At 42.3% G+C, this 26,061-nt stretch overlaps 1 protein-coding gene across 1 annotated transcript in view; it reads right to left on the bottom strand.

Annotated features, from left to right (window-relative positions):
- LOC135215677 (thioredoxin domain-containing protein 9-like) overlaps window positions 1-23,272 on the bottom strand; it is a gene marked incomplete at its 5' end in the record, with an annotated part of 46,462 nt that extends 23,190 nt beyond the window's left edge. Inside the window, 1 exon segment of the mRNA XM_064250622.1 lies at window positions 23,071-23,272. Within this exon segment, the coding sequence (XP_064106692.1) occupies window positions 23,071-23,272 (202 nt within the window).
- Window positions 23,273-26,061: the final 2,789 nt, after the last annotated feature.

The following is a 26,061-nucleotide window of genomic DNA, read 5'->3' as shown; positions in this document are numbered from 1 at the left end:
CTTGGAAGGAGGTCTAGGCCTGGAGCGTCGCAGGGACGATCAACGCCCCCTCCACAACACTGGGAGAACTCACTTCACTGTAATGCTCACTTTCACTAGCCTTACCTTGTAAGTCCGCCATTTTGGACTTCATGTCTCGAATAGTAGCTTTCAGATCGGCGATTTCCGAGGCCGATTCCGAAAGTACACTTTGTGAATTAGACACATAGGGAGAATCTAAATCATTAGGATTAGAAAAAGTATCAATAAAAGGCTCAATAGGCCTTGAACTCACACCTTTCAGACGTCTAACCCTATCCCTCTCTAACTTCTTCAAATAAGAAGTTAGAGTCTTCCACTCTTCTGCATTTAATCCTCGCATTCATGACAAGTATTAGAGCAGAACACATGAAACCCCCCTACATTTACGACATACAGTGTGAGGATCAACCGAAGCTTTCGGTATCCTCACCCTGCAGCCTACATTCACACACATTCTCACACTCACATTTGAATCAGGCATACCGAGAAAAATCCAAAAAGAAAGCAATTCCAAAAACACAGTCCACAGTAGCGAATGCCAAAAACACGATCCAGATACGTCACCAAAAAGCTGATAAACGATGATCAAAGGATGAAATAAGAATCTAAGTCAGGAGGTAATAGCAACAATGTTGATACCACCGGCGACAGAGAAAATATGATAGAAAACGGGGATGGTTCCTAGTCCTGCCGCCCAGGGCAGGCCGGTAGATCACCTGACCTACCTGTAGCGAGTGGCGCGAAATTTGAATTTCTGTCGAGGACGACGGAGTCTTAGCTATGTATATATCTGACAGGTAAGTTGATTGTATGAAACTCTTATATTCTAGTAATATTCAATCATTTACCTTCATTTTGCAACGACTTGGAAGTCTCTAGCACAATATTTCGATTTATGGTGAATTTATGAAAAAAAAAAAAAAAAATTTCCTTACGTCCGCGCGGTAACTCTTCCGAAAAAAATCAGAATTTTTTGTGTGCGATTGTCGAAATGTTTGCACCATTTAAAATTAGCTGTTACATAAAGTTTTATATATGAAAATGTGCGCAATTTCATGTAGAATACAACTAAAAATGATTGAAGGTTGTAGCTTTTCTCTTTTTTTGAAATATTTGCATATAAATCACGATAAATAGAAAAAAAAAATCACGTTCGGCATCAAATTTGACTCTAACCGAAATAGTTGAAAAAAAAACGCAATTGTAAGCTAAAACTCTTACGGCCTAGTAATATTCCGTCATTTTTCTTCATTTTGAAACAAATTTGAAGTCTCTAGAACAATATTGTGATTTATGGTGAATTTTTGAAAAATATATTTACCTTCACTCCGCGTGCCGATTCGCGGCCGCAAGTCTCCGAAATACGTACATCGCATTATCCTAATATTTGCTCCTTTTCATATTAGCCGTTTTATAGAGTTTCATATATCAAAATGTGCGCAAATTCATGAAGAATATAATAAAAATAAGCGAAGGTTGTAGCTTTTTCCATCTCCGAAATATGTGCATATAAAAAAATATATATATAAAAATTTCGACATTCGGTCAAATTTAACTCGTCCGAAATGGTCGAAATCTGCAATTCTAATCTAAAACTCTTACAGTATCATAACATTAAATCATTTGTCTTAATTTTGAAACAAATTGGAAGTCTCTAGAACAATATTTAGAATTACGGTGAATTTTTGAAAATAACATTGTTTTACGTCCGTGCGTTACGAATTCGTACATCATTTTGTGATAATATTTTTCCGGTGTTGCTTTTATTGTTTTACTATGTATTATATATCAAATGATTGCAATTTAGTTTGTGTACAATACAACGAAAAAAAAGAAACTCGTTAGCTTTGACCGTTTTTTGCACAGCGTGATTTGAATACAATTATCTATGAATTTTTTTTTTCGCTACCATATATCGCATTATTTACATATGATAATGATATTATTTTTCATTTATGATGATTGCATACTAAACTTCAGGCAATGACAAAAAAATGAGCCAAAAATGAACTCTTAATCTTTAAAACTAAGTGCGCTGTGATTTTTTGAAAAAAATATTTTTTCTGCTTCCGCACTCACTCCAAACCGGCGCTGGCATACAGGAGAGGTTTTGATTTTTAGGGCTTCGGCGTAAGAGGGTTAAGATATTAAACAATGTAAAATAAAAAATTTGAAAGAATTTACTCGCATTTTTATATCCTAAAGACTACAAGCATGAAACATAGCAGAAGGGAAAAAATTCTTCTTTCGTATGCCATTCCCTGAAACATAGAGCTACTAAAGCAATGAATGGTTTCATTTCATTTACACTTGCATAATACCATTTTAGTGCACATGTATATGTTCCTACAATTTGTATAAGAGTAAAGTGTATTTCTGAGCTTGATCAGTGCAGCACCAGCCTTGAAAGAGGGAGAACGAATTACTCTGTTGAAGGCAGTGTGATTTGGGATTCAGGCAACCAAGATATGCTATTGGTGATGCTTAACAGGTTAAATGACTGGGTCATGCTTCTGTGGTTAAAAGAAGTGTATATACTGCACTCCTACATGTACTACGGAATAAGAAATTCATAGTTGAACATATAAAAAGTTCCTTATTATAATTTTTTTAAAGGTGACTGTGATCTGTCTTTTTGTTAACTTTGGAAACACGTGCTTTGAAATTCTAGGTTTATCAGTAAAAAAAAGAAAAAAAGTGCAACTTCAGTCTACCACTGCCACAGCATCATAATGGCCATTTTGCATTTAAGAGGAGCATTTGACAAAAAAAAAAAAAAAAAAAAAAAAAAAAATTCCCTGATATTTCACATACGGACTGGTACACCTCTCGACTATATTCTCAGAAAATTTTATTGAAAAATTTGCAATAGTTTTAGTTATAAGCCAAAACCGTAACCCTACTATCATTGAGAAAAAATGTTATTGTTATAATACAATTAAGTTTGTTCATACTTACCTGGCAGTATATATATAGCTGTATTTTTCCGAAGTCCGACAGAATTTAAAAATTCGCGGCCCAACAGCGCAGTGGGTGGCCAGGTGGTAGTACCCATTCCCGCCGTGGGAGGTCGGATATCAGGAACTATTCCCATTTTCTATTCATATTTTATCAGTGCCACTGTCTCCTGAGGGGAGGTGGGTGGGCACTTTAATTATATATATCTGCCAGGTAAGTATGAACAAACTTAATTGTATTATAACAATAACATTTTGTTCATGAAACTTACCTGACAGATATATATATAGCTGAATCCCACCTTTCGGCATGGTGGGACCCCCAAAGAGACAGAATAGGATTTTTTGGGAAACTAAATTAAGTAGATGATATACATCTTGGTTCCTCCCACCTGTTAGCATAGCCGACTTCGTGATTACTGTCACCAAAGTCTGCTTCTGCGTTACTAGAGTTGCCAGCGAGGTAGAGACCTGTAATGCTGGTGCGCTCTAGATGATCTGTCAACGGGGACGTGACCACAATGTGACTAGACCATATGACCATACTTCTGAGGGCACCGAAGCTAAAACCACCACCTGACCTAACCTATCAAAGTTAGTTCCATAACTTCTAGGCTAAGAAAAAGGAACGCGCCTCAAGCGACCAACCCTTCAAAGTTAAAAGCACACCTATCCCTTTTCTATATAGGATAGGATTCGTGTTGCTTCTGCCCCCAATATATATCTACGGAAATGTATGGTCTAGCGACTTACAGATCTCAAATGTCGTCTTCACATCCGTCGGGAGTGTGAAGCGAACACAGAGTTGCTTCGCTAAAGCGTGGCACTCAGGATGTTACTGAGTGTCATGCTCTGTTGAAATGCTTCCGAGGCCGCGCCCTCACTCTTGAGCATTCATATTAAGAAAATCTCAAATCTTTATGCAAACATAATGAATGAGACCTCTTAAAAGAACTCCTTGGCTATAATGCCAGGGTGTTCTTGGACATGAACCAGTCTGGGTCTTTTACGAACACCGCAGATTGTCGGAGTGTGAAGCGAACACAGAGTTGCTTCGCTAAAGCGTGGCACTCAGGATGTTACTGAGTGTCATGTTCTGTTGAAATGCTTCCGAGGCCGCGCCCTCACTTCTTGAGCATTCATACTAAGAAAAAATCTCAAATCTTTATGCCAACATAATGAATGAGACCTCTTAAAAGAACTCCTTGGCTTATAATGCCAGGGTGTTCTTGGACATGAACCAGTCGGTCGGTTTTTTACGGAGCACCGCAGATTGTCCGTTGACCTTGACTTTTCTATAGTTTTATCAGGATAAAACTTGAGAGAGCCTACAGGGCACAGGACTCTAATGCCCTTTGCCCAATAAATGTGCCATATCCTTGGTCTCCAAGCCTTCGGGTCAAGGGTTAGACAGGTTTTCGTTCTTATCAAGAAACGAATTGCTTAGATGACAGAGACCGCATTATGTCCTTTAAAGCCAAAACCTCTGATGATGGCTAAAACCTCATAACCCTCTTTGCCGTGGCTAGAGCGTTAGAATAATTAGCCTTTTTTCTGGTCACGTGTATTAAGTTCGCGAGAAAGGATAGGTTCGAAATGCTTTTGGCATCAGAAACTCAGACTACGTCTAAGTTCCATGCCGGAAACCTTGATCCAGAGAATTTCAAGATCTTCACAGACCTCAAGATCGTGAAGCTTTGTTGTTTTGACAGAACCGAATCTCTGAGCCTAGAGGCCGTCAACAACAATTTGCATATTCTACAATAGTTAGGCTTCTAGCTTACTCATACTTCAGACGGAAAGATAGAACCATAAGGAAATTCACAGAGGTCGAGTTGGAGGAATAGTCATTTCCCTTCACTTACTCAGAAACGGCCTCCTCCGATTGAACACTGAAAATAGGCAAGCACTGCTTTGCCTTGGCCAAGAGACTGCCATCTCTTGAAGATCTTATCGCTATGTACCGTTGAAGACGAAGGTAGATATTGAATGCAACCTACGTCTTCACAGACGAATCGAGAGAAGGATTCTCAAGATTCTGAACCTGTGCTTACAAATGACTGAAAACGCTAACCGCTATTTCATTGCTGTCCGTGAGAAGTCGTAGTTGCAATGAAAGCGGGGAGTTCTTCAGTAATAAAACACAGGGGAAAGCCGCCTGAAGAACTGCTTCTCATGGGCTGAACATTTGGAAGTAGAGCTGTCAGGTCGGAGAGTAGGCGATGTCTTTATGACATATCTGTTAATTCGGGATGAACAACAATGAACAATTGTACACCTACGAATATGAGATATTTCACAGACAAACTCAGATGTCTGCAAAATCATTCGCATTATCAGTGCGATGCAGCGGGAGACTTGTACAGACTTCTGTTACCGTGCGGTAAACAGTAAAACGAATAAGTCTAAGATATCTCTGTTGAAAATTCTCACAATATCGAAGGCGATGGAATCTATCGTCACAGCGTAGATGGTCCTTCATAATTGCGAGAATCCCCTTTAAATCAGAGACCTAAGTCCAAGATTGTTGGGCAGAGATAGGTTCGGTAGTCAATCAAGCAGGGGAGAGAGAGAGAGAGACATAAACAACCGTGCATCTCGGAGGCCCAGCTGATACTGAGCGGCTATCAGCCTGGCACAGGCAGTTCAATACGCAGTAGCAGAGCCTGAGCTCCCGCTGACTCGTCATCCTGAGTTGCCAGGTAATCCATATTCCACAAAGGAATGCGTTCGGCTAGAACCACCGAGCATAAAAGATATGCTCGAGCAATTATATTTAGGCGAAACGAATTTCGGTAAATATAAAAGTTGAAATGGTGGTTGTCGTGACAAAACCATAAGAATATAAAATTGAAACAAACTCCTGGGAGGTTGCAGGCAACCCAGAGTTGCAGTCAATTAGAATATTCTTCGTCGTCTAAGTCGCAATCCGTAGAAAAACTAGGATATGCGCCTACCCCTCGGACCATTCAACTGCTTAGTAGAATCATGTCGCGAGGTTAATATACGTAGTATATTTATAGGATTCTGAACAACGATCTCCATCCTAAATTCTTTCCTTCAAGAAAACAATATAAGGATTGGAGATCGACCACTTCGATCTCTATCAAAGAGAGTGAAGGAGAAAGTCTTCCTCGAAGGAAAGCTTCAATGGTGAACAGAATACTAACTGCCTGAGTTGCCAGCTACTCCCTTTACGAAGGAATAGGTATGATATCAATCGAGCAAAAGGAAACTCTCAAGCAGGCCTATTTAAACGAAACAGAATTCGCTAAATACAGAAGCTGAGTTGGTGTTGTCGTAACAATACCTGAAGAGTTGTTCTTCCTCCGAAAACTCTTGGAAGGTTGAAGGGAGTGTCAATAAATACATTAGAACAACAGTTCTTTCGGCTTCTATCCGCAGAGGTAAAATACGATATGCGTATATGACTCGACCCATGCGTTAGCAAAATGACGCACAGATAAACTACGTAAGTATTGTAGTAATTTGAACAATCGAATTCTCTACTACTCTTTCCTGGACGAGGAAGAGAGAAAGAAAGGAAAACGACTGTCCACGTTCTAATGAACGAGACTTTTAAAAGAACTCCTTGACTCTTTGCCAAGACTCTTTTCCAAGAAAAGGGAGTAACATTCGAATAGAGATCATCAAGAGAGAACCGTGGATCGAAAAGACCGTCAATGTTCTTATGATATTGGACAAAGACTTCCTGGATAGTCTACAAGTCTTTCTCTTAACCCCGGATGAGCCTCTGAAAATGAATGAGAGCTCTTCCGAAATTTGTTAATGAGTTTATCCGCTTAAACGATAAAAACGTTAAAATCTATGTCAATGAGAACTACCCCATTTATGAGGGGTCCCCCACTTAAATGGACAATGGGGAAACGTCCTGACTTGACAAAACTATTAGCACTTTGTTAATAGGAAAACCCTTTAACATGACCGAAAGTCACCCAGGAATCCGAGTATATAATCTTCCCGATTCTCAAAGAAATCGATGAAGAGGAGAGGGAGATAGAAGAAAAAATTCGGGTATGTCTCTCCGCTAACTCCGAATCCTTTTAAAAATTTCTGTAAAGAAATGTCTTCAACAGCAAATAAGACGCCTTCAACAAGTCTTTTCTCTCGCAAAGCGTCCTCCTGCCGAGCTTCCACGAAGCGTCCTGGCGAATGTCCACAAAAGCGTCCTGCTGAGCGTCCTCAAAAGCGTCCTGCTGAGCGTCCTGAAAAGCGTCCTGCCGAGCGTCCTCAAAAGCGTCCTGCTTAGCGTCCTGGAAAGCGTCCTGCTGAGCGTCCTCAAAAAACGTCCTGCTTAGCTACGAGCGTGTCTGAGCAGAGAACACCAAGTCTTCTAACGACGTTTCAGAGAGGAACTCGTTGAGCGCCTTGATGCATGCAAGGCCCGCCAAGAGGCGTCCTGGCGAGCGACTTGCCAACATCTCAATGTTATGACGAACCGCGTTTTGCGTATGACATTGAATATTTTTAGGGACGTCCTCATGCGAGTCTCCCATGGAGAGCCGCACGCTGCTCCTGAAGTGTGTGAACACTAAAGGAAGACGTATGGCTTTCGTCTTCCGCAAGGTGCTTGTCGACCAGAGACATAAGTTGTTTGACTGTGCAAAGCAGCTTGCGGCCGTCAAACTATCAGCTTGCTTTATCGAAGTAAAGCGAACGTTACATAACGTATACGGAGCGCAATGAGGAGAGGGGACGAATACTGAGTTGCTCCTCCAAAAGGTGGAATCAAGAATGTCCTTGATTACCAAATTCTTTTGGAATGCTAGCGAGGTTGAAACAGCTCTAACTTCATGAGCGTTCACTCGCAGGAGGCTCAAATCACTCTTCTGGCAAGATGAATGAACCTCCTTAATAATGTATAAATGATATATACATGAGCGTTCATATATATGAGCGTTCACGATCGCAGGAGGCTCAAATCACTCTTCTGGCAAGATGAATGAGCCTCCTTAATAATGTAACATGATGTATTACATGACGTCACTCGCAGGAGGCTCAAATCACTCTTCTGGCAAGATGAATGAGCCTCCTTAAAAATGTATAAATTATATATACATGAGCGTTCTCGCAGGTAGGCTCAAATCACTCTTCTGGCAAGATGAATGAGCCTCCTTAAATGTCCCTTAGAAAAAGAGCCAGTGCATTCTTCTAAAAGGGAAAATGTGGTCTCTTTACTCTTTCATCCTCTCGTGACGAGAGAGAGGACGTGAAGCGTCCTCTTCTCTAAAGCTTCTCTAGGGGGGCGCGAGTCCTTCTGAGAGCTCCAACCCCTGTGTGGGGGAGGAGCGCCTCGGAGGACGAGAAGCAATCCTTCAAGATTCGTGCACGTGCTCGATCTTCGGCAGCCTGGGAAGCGACAACAGGACCTGCCGAAAGGAAGCCAGATCAGCATGAAAAACCCGTAACCCTCCTTCGGCTTTTGACATGCCCTCTCCCTGGTTTCCTGGGAGTCCGACAGAGGTCTAGGCCTAGAGGTGTTATGGGCCGATCTGACATTCCCCCCTAACGAGAGAGAGGACGTGAAGCGTCCTCTTCTCTAAAGCTTCTTAGAGGGCGCGATCCTTCCGAGAGCTCCAACCCTTGCGCGGGGAGGACGCCTCGGAGGACGAGAAGCAATCCTTCAAGATTCGTGCACGTGCACGATCTTTAGCAGCCTGGGAAGCGTCAACAGGTTCTGCCGAAGGGACGCCAGATCGGTGGGGAGCCCCCGTAACCCTCTTGCGGCTTTCGACATGCCCTCTCCCTGAGTCATGGGAGTCCGACAGAGGGTCCAGGCCTAGAGGCATTATGGGGCCGATCTGACGCCCCCTCCACAACACAACGGGACACTACACTTCACAACACTGAATGGAGAGCGAGCACTTTAGTCTAAGATTACTTGATGTAATCCTCTAGCAGACACTTCTTCTAGGCCCGTAAGCCATACCACAGGGTTAGGCAAAATAAAATCTACAGGAGGTTAGAAGGTTCATTATTTCTAACTTCTGTTTACTTTGGAGGAAAACTCCTGATTCTAACACGCTCTAAAATGCGTACATGAATCCTCCTTCTTCCGTAATCAGTCACATCTTATCGCTATGTCTTACACTAATTACATTGAACTTATTATTTCTAACTTCTGTGAAAGAAAACATGTAAACGTCATCTATACTAAGCGAGTGTCTACCGAATTTCGGTAGCCTCACCTTACCATGCAGACAACAAAGTCTGAAACTAGGCTACTAGCTTCAGACATCAAATGCAATGAAAAAATTTACGCTAGCGTATGCCTAGCCACAAATCCAAGTTAATAATCGAAATAACAATTAGGATACTTAAGCGGCTAATGAAGTTTTCAAAATCCTAGGCGGAGGTCTGTAAACAGTTGTTTACCGACCGGCGACAGAAAAAAATATGAATAGAAAATGGGAATAGTTCCTGATATCCGCCTCCCACGGCGGAATGGGTACTACCACCTGGCCGCCCACTGCGTGTGCCGCGAATTTTTAAATTCTGTCGGACTTCGGAAAATACAGCTATATATATATCTGTCAGGTAAGTTTCATGAGCAAAATTAATTTTTCATATAATATAATGATAACTTCAGTATATCAGTAGTAATTTCAATTTAGCTATCAGGAAGATATCTAATGCAGTTTATGGCAACTCTTATGGCAACTATATCCTTAGGCACCTGCTTAAATGTGCCTGGAGGGGGGAGGGGAGGTTTTACTCAGTTGCAGCCAAGAACTCGACGTACCAAGACATCCCTCTCACCCAAGCTCTCCCTTGTCATTTTACTTCTCTTGGCTTTTGGGCTTTTGAATACTTCTTTGTTCAGAAGAAACCATGCCAAGAACAAGGAAATGTAAACATCTGTATTCCATACGAGAAAGAAAGAAAAGACATGAAGATGAGGGTACTGACAGTCAGCAGTCTAGTGGGTTGGGCAGATTACGCTACCACTACCCAACAACAACTACTACCACGTCCATCTACCTCTTGTGCTAAACATATTCAGGAAGATATTTTAGAAGAGGAAATTGTTCAAAGGTACTTATTATTACGAGAGAAATAGTTAGAAGAATTGGAGGAAGAAGAGAAAAAGTGGTGGATGATTCTCAAAACACTGTATTAGTGTGAAGGGGCTGAAAGAACTTATAAATTTCAGATATAAATGCAAGAAGAAACCGCATTATCGTTATAAAATGGTGCATGATGTTGTAGAAATGGTTATAGATATTCAATGCAGAAGATGCAAACGAAAGATCGTCTTTCCAAGAGAGAGGAAAGAGGGGGACCAGGAGCCTAAATATATTAAATTTAATGCAATATATATAAAATAATAATCACAGTTAATGCAAATATGATATAACATACCAAATATGTTATAAAAACCTCAAACTGTGTGACAATAAGCAAATATATAGACAGACAAGCAAAAATTATTGTTGTAAAACTTTGAAGGCCGATACCTCAAAACTAAACTTATCGACCTTCAAATGGAGACTCCGACGTAACGAATTCACCTATCTTAATGAAACAAAAAGCAAAAGTAAGCTAAATAAATTGTTTACAAAACTAGAGAGAGTTTTTTTTAAATTTTGTGCCCCGAAAAAATTTTGGGATTCATTTTTCCAAGAAATCTTTCCAAGATTTTTCAAAAATCAAAAAATATTTGTAAAAAAATAAATTTGGAAGAAATTGGAAAAAATGCTCTATTAATTTATTCTAATATATAATATCTGTCTACCACATAAATTTCAGCTCTTAGGGTGCAATAGTTGCGGCAGAGTTTTTTTGCAAAGAATTTTTTGGAGGGTAGGGGTACCAGATAATGGGGGTTGGAAGAAGGAAAATATGAATACGTACAGATCTTTTTACTATTCATAAACTAAACCATGCCCAAAATTTCAAACTGATTCATTAAAAAAAATGGGAGTTATTAATGGAAAACGATTTTTTCAAACGCTCCCTTTAATGAAAGGTAATTTGTCATTTTTATTATGAATGTTTATATTTTATTTTTCTTTATTTAATATATTTTGCTATATTTTTACTTTTACTTTACAATATACATTGAAACATAAGTACAACATTTATATTTTAAAACAAATGATAATTACAAAATGAGAAATCTTAAAAAAATTTCTATTTTTCATAACTAACAAACCTTCGTTTTTAACGGCGGGATAAATTCTCCAACAACAGCTGGAGTCCGGTTGAAAATAATGCAAAGAATTGGCGGCAATGGGAGTCAGCCAAGACGGAAGTATGAGGAAGCTGTGTGATGACCTGCTTTACACTTGCTACACATCATCATATCAGTTTCCTTCAAAGCCCAGGAAAGAATGACGGGTGGCTTGAGGTGGGCCATATAAGTCGAGACCGAAGCTTTGTTATTATGAAAAATATAAACTTTCATAATAAAATTTATTATTTGGATACTTACCTACGTACTGTTAAAAGTTAGCTTATATCTCCACTATTAAATAAATATTAAGTTAAATAAAACTAAAAAATAAAAATAAATAAATAAATAAAAATAAATAAATAAAATAAAAATTAATAAATAAATAAAAATAAAAATAAATAAATAAATAAAAATAAAAATAAAATAAATAAAAATAAAAATAAATAGAAATAAAAAATCAAATGACTGACTGGATGACTGTCTAGTTCACCTATTCTCCACCAGGTGTGTTTCGAATGTTTTAGCTCTTGTCAGAATTCTCCTTGACAGCCCACTAAGTTGTGGGGAGGCTGGATGGGGTCTACTTTAACAGTAGGTAAATATCCAAATAAGCAATTTTATTATGAAAATTTATATTATTTGGGAAGAATCTTATCTACTATTAAAGTTAGACAATTTCCACATTGAGAAGAGGATGGTGGGTAGTGCAGCTGGACAAAACTCTGCTCAGCCAGTCGAGCTGAAGGTTTCTTGCATGAAACCCAAAACATTCTTACCTGTTCCCTTCTGGATCTTACTACCACCAGAAGTTGGATTCCATTCAGGGAGCAAGGCTCTCACACCTGCGAGTGAAAAGCAGCCTTGTGGAGAAAACTGCTTCAATTCAGCCAAATGAAACAGAAGTGGTGTGAGGGGACCCCTGTGCCTGGGTCCAAAAACCCTATAAAACTTCAGTCACTTAAAACAAATACCTTTATGATCTAAAGGTACATACCTATAAAAAATTTGTACTTTCATGCTTCCCAAAATATTAAAACCAGGAATTGCTCTTTCTTCGGTTCAGGAAGACTACCAACTACTGGTAGCAGTCTAAGGGTTTTACTGTTTTCAAACACAATTCTGCATACTTAAGGTGGTGAGCGGATAAAACCAAGCTACACTTCTACTGCACTGTATTAATCCTATTCTGAAGAGACAAATTGCCACATACTAAATGAAGTTACAACTGCTGCTCACATTATGAATGTTTACCTTCAATAAACGTAGAAGGTATAGAGCTAGTTCTCAAACACAAGCCTAATCAAATACATCACAGAGGATGTTCTAGATTTATAAAAACACAAAAGAAATGGTTAACTTTGCCTCTTTCAGGCTTAACCTTCAACAAAGACATTCTATATTTTCTAAAACCACAAAACAAAGTTAACTTTGCCTCCTCCAGGCTTAACCACTGACAAAGGCAGCTAGGTTTTCTAAAACCACGAAAGGTTAATTTTGTCTCTTCCAGACTTAAGCTTTGACAACGACATCTAAGCTTCCTAAAATCACAAATAAAAGGTTAACTTTGCTTATTCCAGGATTAACCTATGAGATGTTCTAGGTTTCTAAAAGGATAACTACCTCTTCCAGGCTTAACCTATCTCATTAAGTTTTTTTGACCCAACAGGACAGAGAAGTGTTTCCTATTTTCCCCATTAAGGAGTTTACAATGGAATTCTTAGAGTTCTCTGTTAAAACGTAGCCTTAACATCACCCTCAACTCTAAATGAAAAAATATAAAATGGCATTCCCTTTACAACAACTTACAGAAGGGTGTTTGCAATAAATTTACTCTTTTTAACTGCTGATAAGGCTACATAAAAGGTTTCATAGTAAAATAAACTTTTAATCAAATTGTATTTTTCACAGCTAACAAACCTTCAGTCTTAACATTAGGATAATCTTCTAGCACCAGCTGGAAGCCAGTTAAAAACAATCAAAGATTGTAATGTAAGGAATCTGTGGCATCTGGCAACTCATGTGTATATGAGGTGGAAGCTGGTCACTCACGGGCTTGGAACCTCGTGATGCGTCAGTCTTTCTTTAACTGCTTTGTAGAGTTAATTTTCGCTTTGCTCTCCTCCCCCCCAAAGGCGGTTGAAAGTTTAGATCTGCATCTAAACTCCAGAGAGATTGATATAGAGATGAAGAGGCTTCAATCTTAACACCTTACAATGCTGATCCTCAGTGAGATCTAAAAGCAAATGATGCAATAACAAGGAAAGTATGGAACGATAACCTTGAAAGTAGGCAGCGATAGTTTTACTATCCCAAAGACAGCAGAAAACATTGATGTCAACAAGGTTTCTGTTGCTGAAAAATCACAATTTTTAAAAATAAATTGTATTTTTCCAAAATATAGAAACCTGAGGTTCTTTACACTAGGAATTACTTTACAGCAAAGCTGGAACACAGCTGTTGTATTCCTGAACAAGGTGGTTAGGCAGTAACTAACGTCTGTTAGGCAGGTAGACCCCTGCCTGCCCAGATGTAAACACTCCACTTTGCCTTTCAGCTTAGGTTTCAGATTGAGAGGGGCATGAGGTGGGCATTAATGTAAAGGACCTCAGGTTTGTAAAGTTAGGAAAAATACAATTTACATGAAAAAATTTTGATTTGTTCCTACATGATATACAAACCCTCGGTCCTTTACATTAGGAAAACTCACTGATTGGTGAGAGAAATCTGAATGAGGTTCTAGAACTTATTGGAATTCAGCACATCTTGGCTACTCCTCCTGGTCATAAGAGTGAGGAGGAGTGCCGTGCCTCTGACAACTTGATTGGAGTAGAAGAGCTGCATGATCAATAATCAGACTTCTGGACCTTTTTGAAATGAGTGAGGAACTGTGACACATCCGAAAAAGGGCTGGGAAGATTATTAGAGTCAGAGGCATTAATGCAAAAATATGATATTGTTATGATACAATAAAGTTTGTTCATACTTACCTGGCAATATATATATAGCTGTATTTTCTGAAATCCGACAGAATTTTAAAAACTTCCGACACACGCAGTGGTCGGCCAGGTGGTTAGTACCCATTCCCGCCGCTGGGAGGCGGGTATCAGGAACCATTCCCATTTTCTATTCATAATTTTTATTTCCACTGTCCCCTGAGGGGAGGTGGGTGGGTACTTGATTATATATATCTGCCAGGTAAGTATGAACAAACTTTATTGTATCATAACAATATCATTTTGTTCATGAAACTTACCTGTCAGATATATATATAGCTGAATCCCACCGTTGGAGGTGGGAAGGGACAAAATAGAAGGATTTTGGGAAACAAATGCATGCAGATGATTTACATCTTGGTTCCACCTGTTAGCATAGCTGGCTTCGTGGTTACTGCCACGGTAAGTCTGCTTGTGCTACTAGAGTTGCCAGGCGAGGTAGATACCTATATAGCTGGTGTACTCCAGATGATCTGTCAACAGGGCGAGACCACGACGTGACTAGACCAATATTGACCATACCATGAGGGCTAAGAAGTAAAATAAATATATATATATATATATATATATATAATATATATATATAGATATATATATATATATATATATCTATATATATCACCACCTGACCAACCTAGCCAAAGTTAAGGTGTTTTAACTAAGGCTTAAGAGTTTAAGAAGTCGCCGTTGTCGGCGACTCAACAACTAAATTAAGAGCTCTTCCTAACCATTTTCTACAGGATAGGATGAGTGGTACTTCTTGCCCCCAAGATTGTGTCTGCAGACACGTATGGCCCTAGCGAGCAGCAGATCTCATATGCCATCTTCACATCTCGCAGGGAGTGTGAAGTGAACACAGGAGTTGCTTCGCTAAAACATGGTACTCAGGATGTTGCTGAGTGCCATGCTCTGTTGAAATGCTTCCGAGGCGCGCCCTCACCTCGTGAGCATTCAGATAAAAAGATTTCAAATCTTTGTGCAAACACAATGAAGGAGCATTTTTGAAAGAACTCCTTAACACTAAAGCCAGGGTGTTCTTCAAAATGGGCAAGTCTGGTCTTTTTCGGAACACTGCAGATTGCCCGAATGACTTCGACTTTCTTGAGTCTTATGTAGATAAAACTTGAGAGACCCGACAGGGCACAGGACTCTCTCTGGCTCCTGCCCACTAACTTGTGCCATCCTTGCTTCCAAGCTCCTGGCCCGAGGACATAACGGGTTTCCATTCTTAGGCCACAACGGAAGGCTTAGAGAGCACACCGCCTGTGTTCTCTAAAGAACCAAAACTTCTGACGATGGCTTAAAATCTCACTAACCCTCTTTGTCGTATCTAGGGTGGTTAGAAGAAGGCCTTCCTGATCACATGCAAGAAGTTAACAGGTAGAGAGGTTCGAATGCTTTGACATCAAGAACTTGCAAAGACTACGTCTAAGTTCCATATTGAAAGCTTCGATCTGGACCTGCACAGTCAGTCCGTCTGTACTAAAGTCAGGTTTCGGTGACCGACCAGTTGACCAGTCAGACGAATCAAGGACAGCAAGGCTGTACCCTGAAGACCATAAGGCACTATTCTTCGCTGAAGGATGAGTGCCTGGACTGCCTGGGCGATTCAATCTAAGCAAACCTTGGGGGGTGTATCAACGCAACCCAACGTCGTCAGCGAATCAACTCCTGAGCAACTCCTGACTCAAGCTTCTGGTGCCAGGAGAAAGGAGCGAGGAGCAAAAAGGCGATTCAGTCCCGAAGGAAGAATGCCTGACAGTCCAACCTGGTCTCATGTTACACGATCATCGGGTGTTATAAACGCAACCGACTTCGTCAACAAGAAACTCAGGGCTACTATATGTCGCCTGATCTCGCACGAGTGTCTGACTCAGAGAAAACAGGTGAGACAAAAAGTAGATGGTGAGCGAGTTTCGAGATTCCACAGAACTCAAAGATCGTGAAGGGCTTTGTTGTTTGACAGAAGCAAATCTCTGAGCCCAAAGGCCGTCAACACATATTTGCGTATTCTTTAATAGTTGTGACTGCCAGCTTATCCATTCTTCAGACGGAAAGGGAAGACGGTAATCTTATTCTTGTCATCTCGATAGTCTGAACGTAGTCAGACTCAGAGCGGAGAGGTTATAGGTACCTTTCGAGTTAGAGTAGACCGACTCTTTCGGAAAAGGTCCTTGAAAAGTGAACTAGGAAGGACGTGACCTCTGTGAATCCAGGATCCTGAAGGCCAACATGGGGCGATCAGTGTCATTGTCGCTCCCTGTGACGTCATAAATCCTCTTATTACATTTCCTAAGCGATTGAAAAAGGGGAAAAGAGACTAAACATCCATCCCCGTTCAATATATCATAGGTGATGGCGTTTTAATGGTACCGCTCTCGGCATCGAGAATAAGGGAGCAGAGAAGAAGAAGCCTCTTTGTCCTCAACATACCGAAGAGAAGAATGAAAGGGCGTCCCTAAAGTCTCCACAACTCTCAACATACTTCTAAAGAAAGATTCCACTCGGAAGTCAGTAGTTGCTGCCATCGATCGAGACGATTCGTACGGACTTTTGCAATCCTGTAACGAACCTCTAGAGGATCGTTACATTCTACGCCTGTTGTTATAATAGGCTCTTTCTCGTAAACTTGAACAGGGACCGAGAGAAGATACTTCTTAAGATATGAGAGAGCTGTGGAATATCAGAGTTGATCTGGACCACTGGGTTCCAAAAAACTCGTTTCGAGGACTGGAGGAAACGACCGAATTGCTTCTACTTCTTTCAGATTAAGATCCAGGACATCTGAAACCCTATCCAGATGTCCGGCACCTTCTTTCTATCACCTCAGGGGATAGACACACTGAGAGATGTTCAGAATCATTACTAGATCTTGAATAATATTTCAGTTTCCCGGTAGGAAAGAACTGTGGAGGTCTGAATTGCAGTCTATTCAGGGAAACAAACTTCTTCAGGAAGGAAATGGTCCCCAGCAAGCTCATCCATTCCCTCCCCGAGTATGCTTACTTCCCTAATAAGGCTGTGCTTTGCCTAAGCAGGAGAGCATATAAAAGTGCAATGTTGCGGTAGACTCGTAGTTTTCTATACCGTGCGGTAACAAGGACACCGAAAGGATTAAGAGATTATCTCTGTTGACCATAGTAAGGCAAAACAACGAATGCAATGTTTATTCATTCACGTAAGAAATCCCCTCAATCTTAGGCTAAAGTCCGTGATTGTAGGACAGAGAGATTACAGTTAGTCAGTCAATCCCAAAACGGCAAGGAGAGACGTAACCGCCAGCACAGAGATGTACGGTTGTTCAGTCCAATACCCTGCAGGATGAGAGAGACGTAACCTACCGCTCATGACAGCGCACGAGCTGGTACTGGCTCGGTTGGACTGGAGGACAGACACTGCAGCAGCTTACAAACGTCGTCTCTTAACTTTGTCTGGGTTGCCAGCTATCCTATTCTACGAAGAAATAGGTCCGTTATTTTTTGAGCAGAAAGAGACTCTCAAGCTGGTATATTTAAGCGAAACAGAAAACGCTAAATATATAGATGCGTTTGTGTCGTCAGAACACTACCATACAACGGTAAAAGATAAATCGGAAACTCCTGGAAGGCTGCAGGGAGTAACGATTAAATGTCCTTAAAATAATAGACAATAGACCTCTCGGTTGCCATCCGAAGAGGTAACTACAGCAAGCGTATATGACTTGAACCAACCAGTAGTAAAATAACGCAAGGCAAAATATGATATTATATTACAATAAAGTTTGTTCATACTTACCTGGCAGACATATATATAGCTGAATTCGGAAATACAGCTGCATACATATCAGACAGGCAAGTTTCATGAACAAAACTTAGAGAATCGAAGCAGACAGCTCAAGCTTCTTATGTTACTGGACATAAGCGGTCATTGACGTAGTCTACAAGTCTATTTCTTGTACGAGTCTGCGAATGATGAATAAGAGCTCTTCCAAATCTTGTCAATAAGAGCTTATCCGCTTACGCAATATAAAGTTAATGAGATGTTTGTCAATGAGAACTAACCCATTTACGGGACAAAGAGATATTTTGTCAATGAGGGGATACCCACTTACTTGACAAAATGATAGTATATTGTCAATGGGGGAAAATCACTGAATTGACAAAACGTAATCCAGGAAGTCGAGCATATTATTTTTCCGATTCCCGTATCAATCGAGGAAGGGGCCAAGAATCCTGATAAGAGACTGGGCTTTCAGCAGGTAGGACCCCGATGTTCAACTTCGGCAGCGTAGTCCCGAACTTAGGAACTAACAAAACCTATCATCTGAAAACCCCTTTCAGATGGACTAAAAAGCTTGCAACTTAAATTTATTGGCAGTATGGCAAAGGAAGTCCTGTCTTGCGCTTTCCTGAAGAGCGTCCTCTTGATGAGTGCTTTTGCAAGAATCCTACCGAAAGTAGTCGAGCGTCATGGACGTGTAGGACGTCGAGCTTTTTACAATAACCTGTAACTGCCTTATCACAAAGTCTTGACTGCGGTAGAGCAAAGGAGATCTTCCCTTGAGCTTTCCTTAATTCCATCCACCTATGCGAAAAGCAATATTAATTGACAGGGACCTCTTGAATTCACGAAACCCGATGTCTTGCTGGGTTTCGAGGAAGAAGTTGTCTGTTCACTTTAAGCTTCCTCCAAAGCACTGCCTACTTCACATTCTTTGCAGGTGAGGTAGAAGGTATCACCGAAGGTAGAGGTAAAAATTCTTTAGGCCCAAATCAGAAACAAGAGCTTGAAGAGTTCAACAGAAACGTTCAGCAAGGCGACACACCTGGCGTGCGCTGGTGCACGCTTGGCGTCCATTGGAGCGCGCTCGGCGTCCACTGGAGCGCGCTTGGCGTCCACTGGCGCGCGCTCGGCGTCCACTGGCGCGCGCTTGGCGTGCACCCGCGCGCACCTGGCGTCCATCCGAGCGTCCCGTCCAAGTCGAGAGGGAACGCCTTCTTATTCTGACAGTAAAAAAGCTTGGACATCCGCTCTCAAAAGCTTCCTGCTACTATGACTTCTTTTACGTATTTCTCGGTGGAAAGACGGACACGAGTTCAGGCGACGTTCGCCTTCTTACTTCTCGCTGAAACGCATAACGAGAGAGAGAGAGAGAGGACGTGAAGCGTCCCCCTCTATAAAGCTTCTATTTAGAGGGCGCGAGTCCTTCCGAAAGCTCCAACCCCTGCGCGGGGAGGACGAGAAGCAATCCTTCAGGATTCGTGCACGTGCACGCACTTTGGCAGTCTGGGGATTTTCATCAGAAACTGCCGAAGGCACGCCAGATCGGTGGGGGGTTCCTTGTAACCCTCCTTAGGCTTTCGACATGCTCCCGGGTCCCCGGGGTCCTGGGAGTCAAGCGAGGTCCCAGCCTAGAGGCGAAACGAGGCCGATCTGACGCACCCTCCACTACACAAGGGGTATCACTGCACTTCTGCACTTCACTTTTGCTCTCTAAAGCAAGCACTTTCGATTCTAAGTTACGTATCGAAAGAGTATCAGAGAAAGGCAATTCCTCTACAGACACTGTTTTAGGGCCCGAAGGCAACACTACAGGGTTAGGAGTAACAATTACAGAAGTAGCACTCTTCACAGCAATGAAGGAGAGCGAGCACCTCTCGTGGACATATTCATAGCCCGTAGGCCATACTACAGGGTTAGGCAAGATAAAGTCTACAGGAAGGTTAGCAGGTTCACTACCCTGACTTTTGTTACTGATTAATTGCGTACATACAAATCATACGTCTTCCTTACGGAATTAGACATGTTTACTGATTAATTGCGTACATACGAATCATACGTCTTCCTTACGGAATAGACAAAGTCTCACACTCCTTACATGACAAATCTCAACAAAGAAGCAAGACCCATACCCCTCGTACATACCAAGTGCGGATCTACCGAAGCTTTCGGTAGCCACACCCTATCTTTGCAGACAACCCCGTCTGAAACTAGCCTAACTAGATTCAGATATCTTATGCAAAAATGAATCAAATTCAAATCAATTTAAGATAGCGTATGCCTAGCCACAAATCCAAGTAAATAAATCAAAAGACAATTAGGATACTTAGCGGCAATGAAGTTTCCAAAATCCTAAGACGGAGGTACTGTAAACAGGTGTTTTCAGCACCGGCGACAGAAAAATTATGAATAGAAAATGGGAATGGTTCCTGATACCCGCCTCCCAGCGGCGGGAATGGGTACTAACCACCTGGCCAACCACTGCGTGTGTCGGAAGTTTTTAAAATTCTGTCGGATTTCAGAAAATACAGCTATATATAAATCTGACAGGTAAGTTTCATGAACAAACTGAGAATGGTTTACATTATTGCCATTATCCTTCCTTCCCTTGCTAGAGGAAGGAGCGGGATTGCTTCTATGATTCTGATAAGAAAAATAGAAAGGAAGCTTGACATACAAGCTTAACACATCAAACGCCCGACCAGCAATTGCAAGTTTGAGTCCTATCCTCAACCCGAAGGAAGAGTAGAAGAACGAGGAGGGGAAGGTGGAGAGGCCAGTGACTCTTGCATCCTTCTTACCTTTAGAACTGCACACCATAGGTGGGATGCAACTTGTCCTCTTGAAGGAGCCAGGCAAGCAAACACAGCTTGAGAGCATAAACCACCAGTCCAAGGAAAAGAGGTTCCAAGGACCTATGGGCAGACCAAAGGATGAAAGGTATAAGTGTGGTCCTAATGAGGCCGCATCTATCTTCCAGTCCAACATATTCTTCGGAGATGACAGTACCAAACCACTGGCACAGCTTGCTCTCTGAGAGAGCATACAGTGGACGTATTCACCTCGCCCCTCCCAGTGTAGCCCGAGGAAGTAGAAGGAATAGGATATGTGGCTCAGATGCTCTCACTCCTAGCAGCACTGCTGCTGGAGGGAGCGAGCGAGCCGTGTCCTTGCACCAACACGCGGCTCCCTGCCTCGCAAGACCGAACATCGTCCTCACAAAGTATCCCAGTATATTCTTCGAGGCCTAAGCCCCTAGCGAAGAGGAGTGTACAAGGGACCTCTTAGCCTCTCCTGATGCTCTATCCCAGGGGACAGAGGCATCAACCAAGGCTCCTGATGAAGAACCAGGCTTGGTCTTTGCAGGTGGGTCCGAGCTGTGGCTCAGTCCCTTCTCTCGCCCCGTGCCACTCTCGCAACGAGGAGTTGACTTCAGGTTCGTGGCAGTGGATGTATAACCTCCCTTAGGAGGTTGCACATTTAGAGAAACTCACGAATGAGTCTCCAACACGGCCCCAGTCCCACTGGCAGCGCCTTTGGGACTAGGGACTGGCAGGCAAACCTTACTTTGGGCTCCAGGGGCTCCAGAGGCCCCGGCCCCTGAAGGCGGAGTCTCGGTTCCCTCTCCTGAAGGAGTGGGGGAGCTAACGAGAGCCAACTGCCTCCTCCCCAGAGGGAGGACACAGACCCTTAGAAGCCTCAAGGCGAGACTTCCCCTTCTTAGGTTGCGAAACCTTCGAAAGGGGAAGTGAGGAGGTAGCAGACGAAGACGACGATGACGACAACACCTTCCTCAATCTCTTCTTCAACTTTCTCTTCGACAGCTTCTGCGGGATCGATGTCAATGACTAACCAGGGAACATCAGCAGGAGTAGGTCCGGCAACAGGAACAGGTCTGGTGACAGGAGGAGGTCGGGCAACAAGAGCAGGTCCAGCAGCAGGAGCAGGTCTGGGTGCAGGAGGAGGTCGGGCAAGATACACGAGCAGGAACAGGGCAGGGAACTGGCTTGTGTTCCGTTCCGCGACTGGCATATTGGCAGGTATTGGCATATCCACAGGTGACAAGGGAGGGGCAGGGAACCTCGACACTGTCAACGATGGCATCCTGAAACCAGGAGGGGGAGGCATCGATAGGTTGGATGACTGCAGATGTTGCCCTCCAACCAAGGAAGACGTCACACTCGTGGGGTGGTGTGACCACACCAGGTGTGGAGGCACGTAGTAGCTTGACTGGGACACTGTAGCCATGGTGGTGGTGGCTACGGAGTGGGTGGCAGCGCTGCTGGAAGTGCGGCTAAGATGAGCGAGCAGTGCTTCTACCAAGAGGGGGCCCATGAGTCCAGGGGAAGACCAAGCCTGGCCTAGTCCCGACACCTCCCCTGCAGAAGCAAAAGTCGGGTTAGGGAGAGCCACCCCTCGCTCCGAAGTTCGGGGCGAGGAGAGACCCTAAGAGGAGCATTACCCAGTTCCGAGGCCTCAACCCCCCCCCCTCCAAAATCATCACAGGAGGAAGAGGAGAAAGAGGCCGCCCCTGAAGAGGTGGCAGACAGTACAGGATGGTTGCAGGGAGAGAGGAATGAGGAAGATGGGTTTGCAATATCTGGAGTGGTTGGGGGCCATATTACTCCCCACCACAGTTTTAGGTTTCCTCACATATCTTCTCCTCCCTGCAACCTTCCCCCACTTGGCAGCAGATACAAGTAACACTCAGCACACATTACATCTCCATTACACTCATGCCCTCGGCATGAAGCACAAAGGGAGTGAAGATCTACCTTAACAGAGGCGCGGATTTTTCCGCACTTCTTGCCATCTACCCTGGGACAGCGCTGGCTGGGGTTAGAGGGCAGCAAAGGCTGTAAATCCAGGGTTTACTGATTATTCACAATAACACATGCAATCCACAGTTATACAGAGAAAAGCAGGAATAATCCCACTGGGATAGAAGATGAAAGACAGCATTAATAGTCTCTCCGGTCAGGGAGACTATCAACGACCAGACCGATAGTTAACAACCGAACCGCCTTGTTGAAGAATTCAGTGGCCGTGTCCAGGCTACGCCTTGAGTAATACCTGCTGTAAAGGACCGACAGTTTGTATAGTGTAGGAACAACTTCCATGTTGCTTAAAACTACTGTCTCACCTGCTAGAAAAGGTGCTTTCTCTGCATTAATTTTACAGAATTTTGTTTCAATGTGATTTCTGGCAAGAATCTGGAAATGCTTGTCAACTATCTTGCAACGTACAAACTGTTCTCTGTAGAAGTGGCACACCACATTATCAGATTTTTTTGTTACTTCAAAAAACTCTTTCTCATCATACAATTCTCCATAATCACCGTGTCCCTGATGGTACAAAGAATATATTAGAAAAATTTTATTACATTAAACAGTTGGTCCTTGACAGCTGCAAGGAATAGTTTCAGCAACCAACACTCACCAACATCTAAAAAAAAATATGTTCAAATCCCTAACATTAAATTGCATAACATTGGCATTCATATACATACTTAACCTATGCATATCCACTTGCAAATGGAACAAACTAGTATAAGTCATCCATAAGTTATCTGTAATACATAAGACAAAGTATGTAAATACTTTTTTAAGGAATATAATAAAGTATGAACATGTTCAGTGGATATGCATCCTTTGTAACTGTAACTTACTACTGCATGTATGTACCAACATCGCACACTTCAGCTGCTACAATGAGCCAAGTTGGTATATAAGTGAGGAGTGGATTCATATTTAATTTCTACATATCATCATATGAACTTGTTAATTCTTCTCTAGTCATGTCATGCTCACAAATGGAGCAAGTACCACAAACTTTTTTTTTATCAGATAACAGAATACCGCAGGCAAAAATGCAAATAAAATAAAAATGATATTGTTATGTTACAATAAAGTTTCATACATACTTACCTGGCAGATATATACATAGCTAAGACTCCGTCGTCCCCGACAGAAATTCAAATTTCGCGCCACTCGCTACAGGTAGGTCAGGTGATCTAGCGGCCTGGCCAATGGGCGGCAGGGAACTAGGAACCATTCCCGTTTTCTATCATATTTTCTCTCTTCCACCTGTCTCCTGCGGGGAGGCTGGGTGGGCCTTTAATTGTATATATCTGCCAGGTAAGTATGTATGAAACTTTATTGTAACATAACAATATCATTTTCATACAATCAACTTACCTGTCAGATATATACATAGCTGATTGGCACCCTTTGGTGGAGGGTAAGAGACAGCTACTTTATGGAATAGACATGTAAACAACATATGTTGTAGGTATAAATAAAACCTTGGTTCCTACCTGATAGGTGGTAGACTTCGTGGGTGTTTGCCCAGTAGTCTGCATCACCTCAAGAAACTTTAGCGAGATATATGATCTATGGCCAAGAGTTCTTGTGGGTCTGCCGAAGGGGTCTTATCCGCTTACTCGGCAGAGCCTGAAAGGACTTTGTCAATGGGTGCTGATCCACTTATATGACAATACACCTTATGAAGGAGCACACAACCAATCCCGACCACCTGATCCTAACCACATGTTAGAAATAAAGATTGTTCCGAGTTATCCCCGAACTCTTCACAACAACCATAACTCAAATCAACTCTACGCACACATACATAATTTTCTAAAAAAAAAAATTTTATACTCATCTAATTAGATATGACAAGATTCTCCTACTGAACAACATAGACGGCCGCCCGTGCTAAACCAAGTCCTTCTTTGTTAGAAGAGACTCTAGACCATATCTAAAAGAAGAAAAGTATATACTTAAGGATTGGTGTCAGGCTCCCGTACCCAGAATCGTATCCGCCGATACGAAAGGACCCAGAGAAAAACACTTCTCATATGTCACACGAACGTCTTTCAAGTAATGAGATGCAAATACTGAGTTGCATCTCCAAAATGTCGTATCTATGATGTTTTTAAGCGACATATTCTTATGAAACGAGAGAGACGTTGCTACTGCTCTCACTTCATGAGCTTTCACTTTCAACAGTCGAAACTCTTCGTCAGGACAGACCTTATGCGCGTCTGTAATGACGTTCCTCATAAAGAATGCCAGAGCATCTTGGGACATCAGTCTTGTGGGTGGGGTCTTTTACCGCGCACCAAAGACCTTGTCTAGAGCCTCCCATCTGATGCTTTCTCTGAATGTAGAACTTTAGAGCTCTTACAGGGCATAGAGACCTCTTCTGCTTCTCTTCCTACGAGACTCGATATGCCTTGACTTCGAATGACTTAGGCCAGGGATTCGTGGGATTCTCGTTCTTAGCTAAAAACAGGGTCTTAAACGAGCAAATAGCCGAGTCTCCCTTGAAACCTACTTTATCCTGCAGAGCATGTAATTCACTAATTCTCTTTGCGTAGCTAAAGATAATAGGACTAGGCATTTTCTGGTGATGTCTCTAAACGATGCCAGATGAGGAGGTTCGAACCTTTCGGATGAAAGAAAACTTGAGAACCACGTCTAGGTTTCCAGTTCGGAGGGACCGGTTGCCTTAGACTTTGAAGTCTCAAAGGACCTTATGAGATCGATGGAGATCTTTGTTATCTGCCAGATCTAATCCTCTATTTCTGAAGACTGCCGAGAGCATACTTCTGTATCCCTTTATTGTGGATACAAGCTAGATGAGATTGCTCTCTCAGGAAATAGAAGGAAATCAGCAATTTCCGCTACAGAGGTAGTGGAGGAGGACAACTTCTTAGTTCTACACCACCTTCTAAAAACCTCCCACTTGCGACTATACTTGCCTAGTGGAGGTTGCTGCGTGCTCTCGCGATCGCGCTTGCAACTTCGCTGAGAAAAACCCTCTCGCTCTGACGAGTCTTTCGATAGTCGAAAAGGCAGTCAGAGCGAGAGCGGGGAGGTTTTGATGATACCTTCTTGAAGTGTGGCTGTCTGAGAAGATCCATCCTTCTTGGTAGGGATCTGGGAAAAGTCTACGATCCACTCTACCACCTCCGTGAACCAATCTTGGGCCGGCCAAAAGGGGGCTATCAATGTCATCCTCGTTTCCTTTGACGCCACAAACTTTTTCAGTACTAGTCCCAGGATTTTGAATGGAGGAAAAGCATAGACGTCTACGTGAGACCAATCCAGCAGGAAGGCGTCTACCATAA

The sequence above is a fragment of the Macrobrachium nipponense genome, chromosome 5 (genome assembly GCF_015104395.2).
Source record: "Macrobrachium nipponense isolate FS-2020 chromosome 5, ASM1510439v2, whole genome shotgun sequence".
NCBI classification, from domain to species: Eukaryota; Metazoa; Arthropoda; class Malacostraca; order Decapoda; family Palaemonidae; genus Macrobrachium; species Macrobrachium nipponense.
This window is presented reverse-complemented; position numbering and strand designations above follow the sequence as displayed.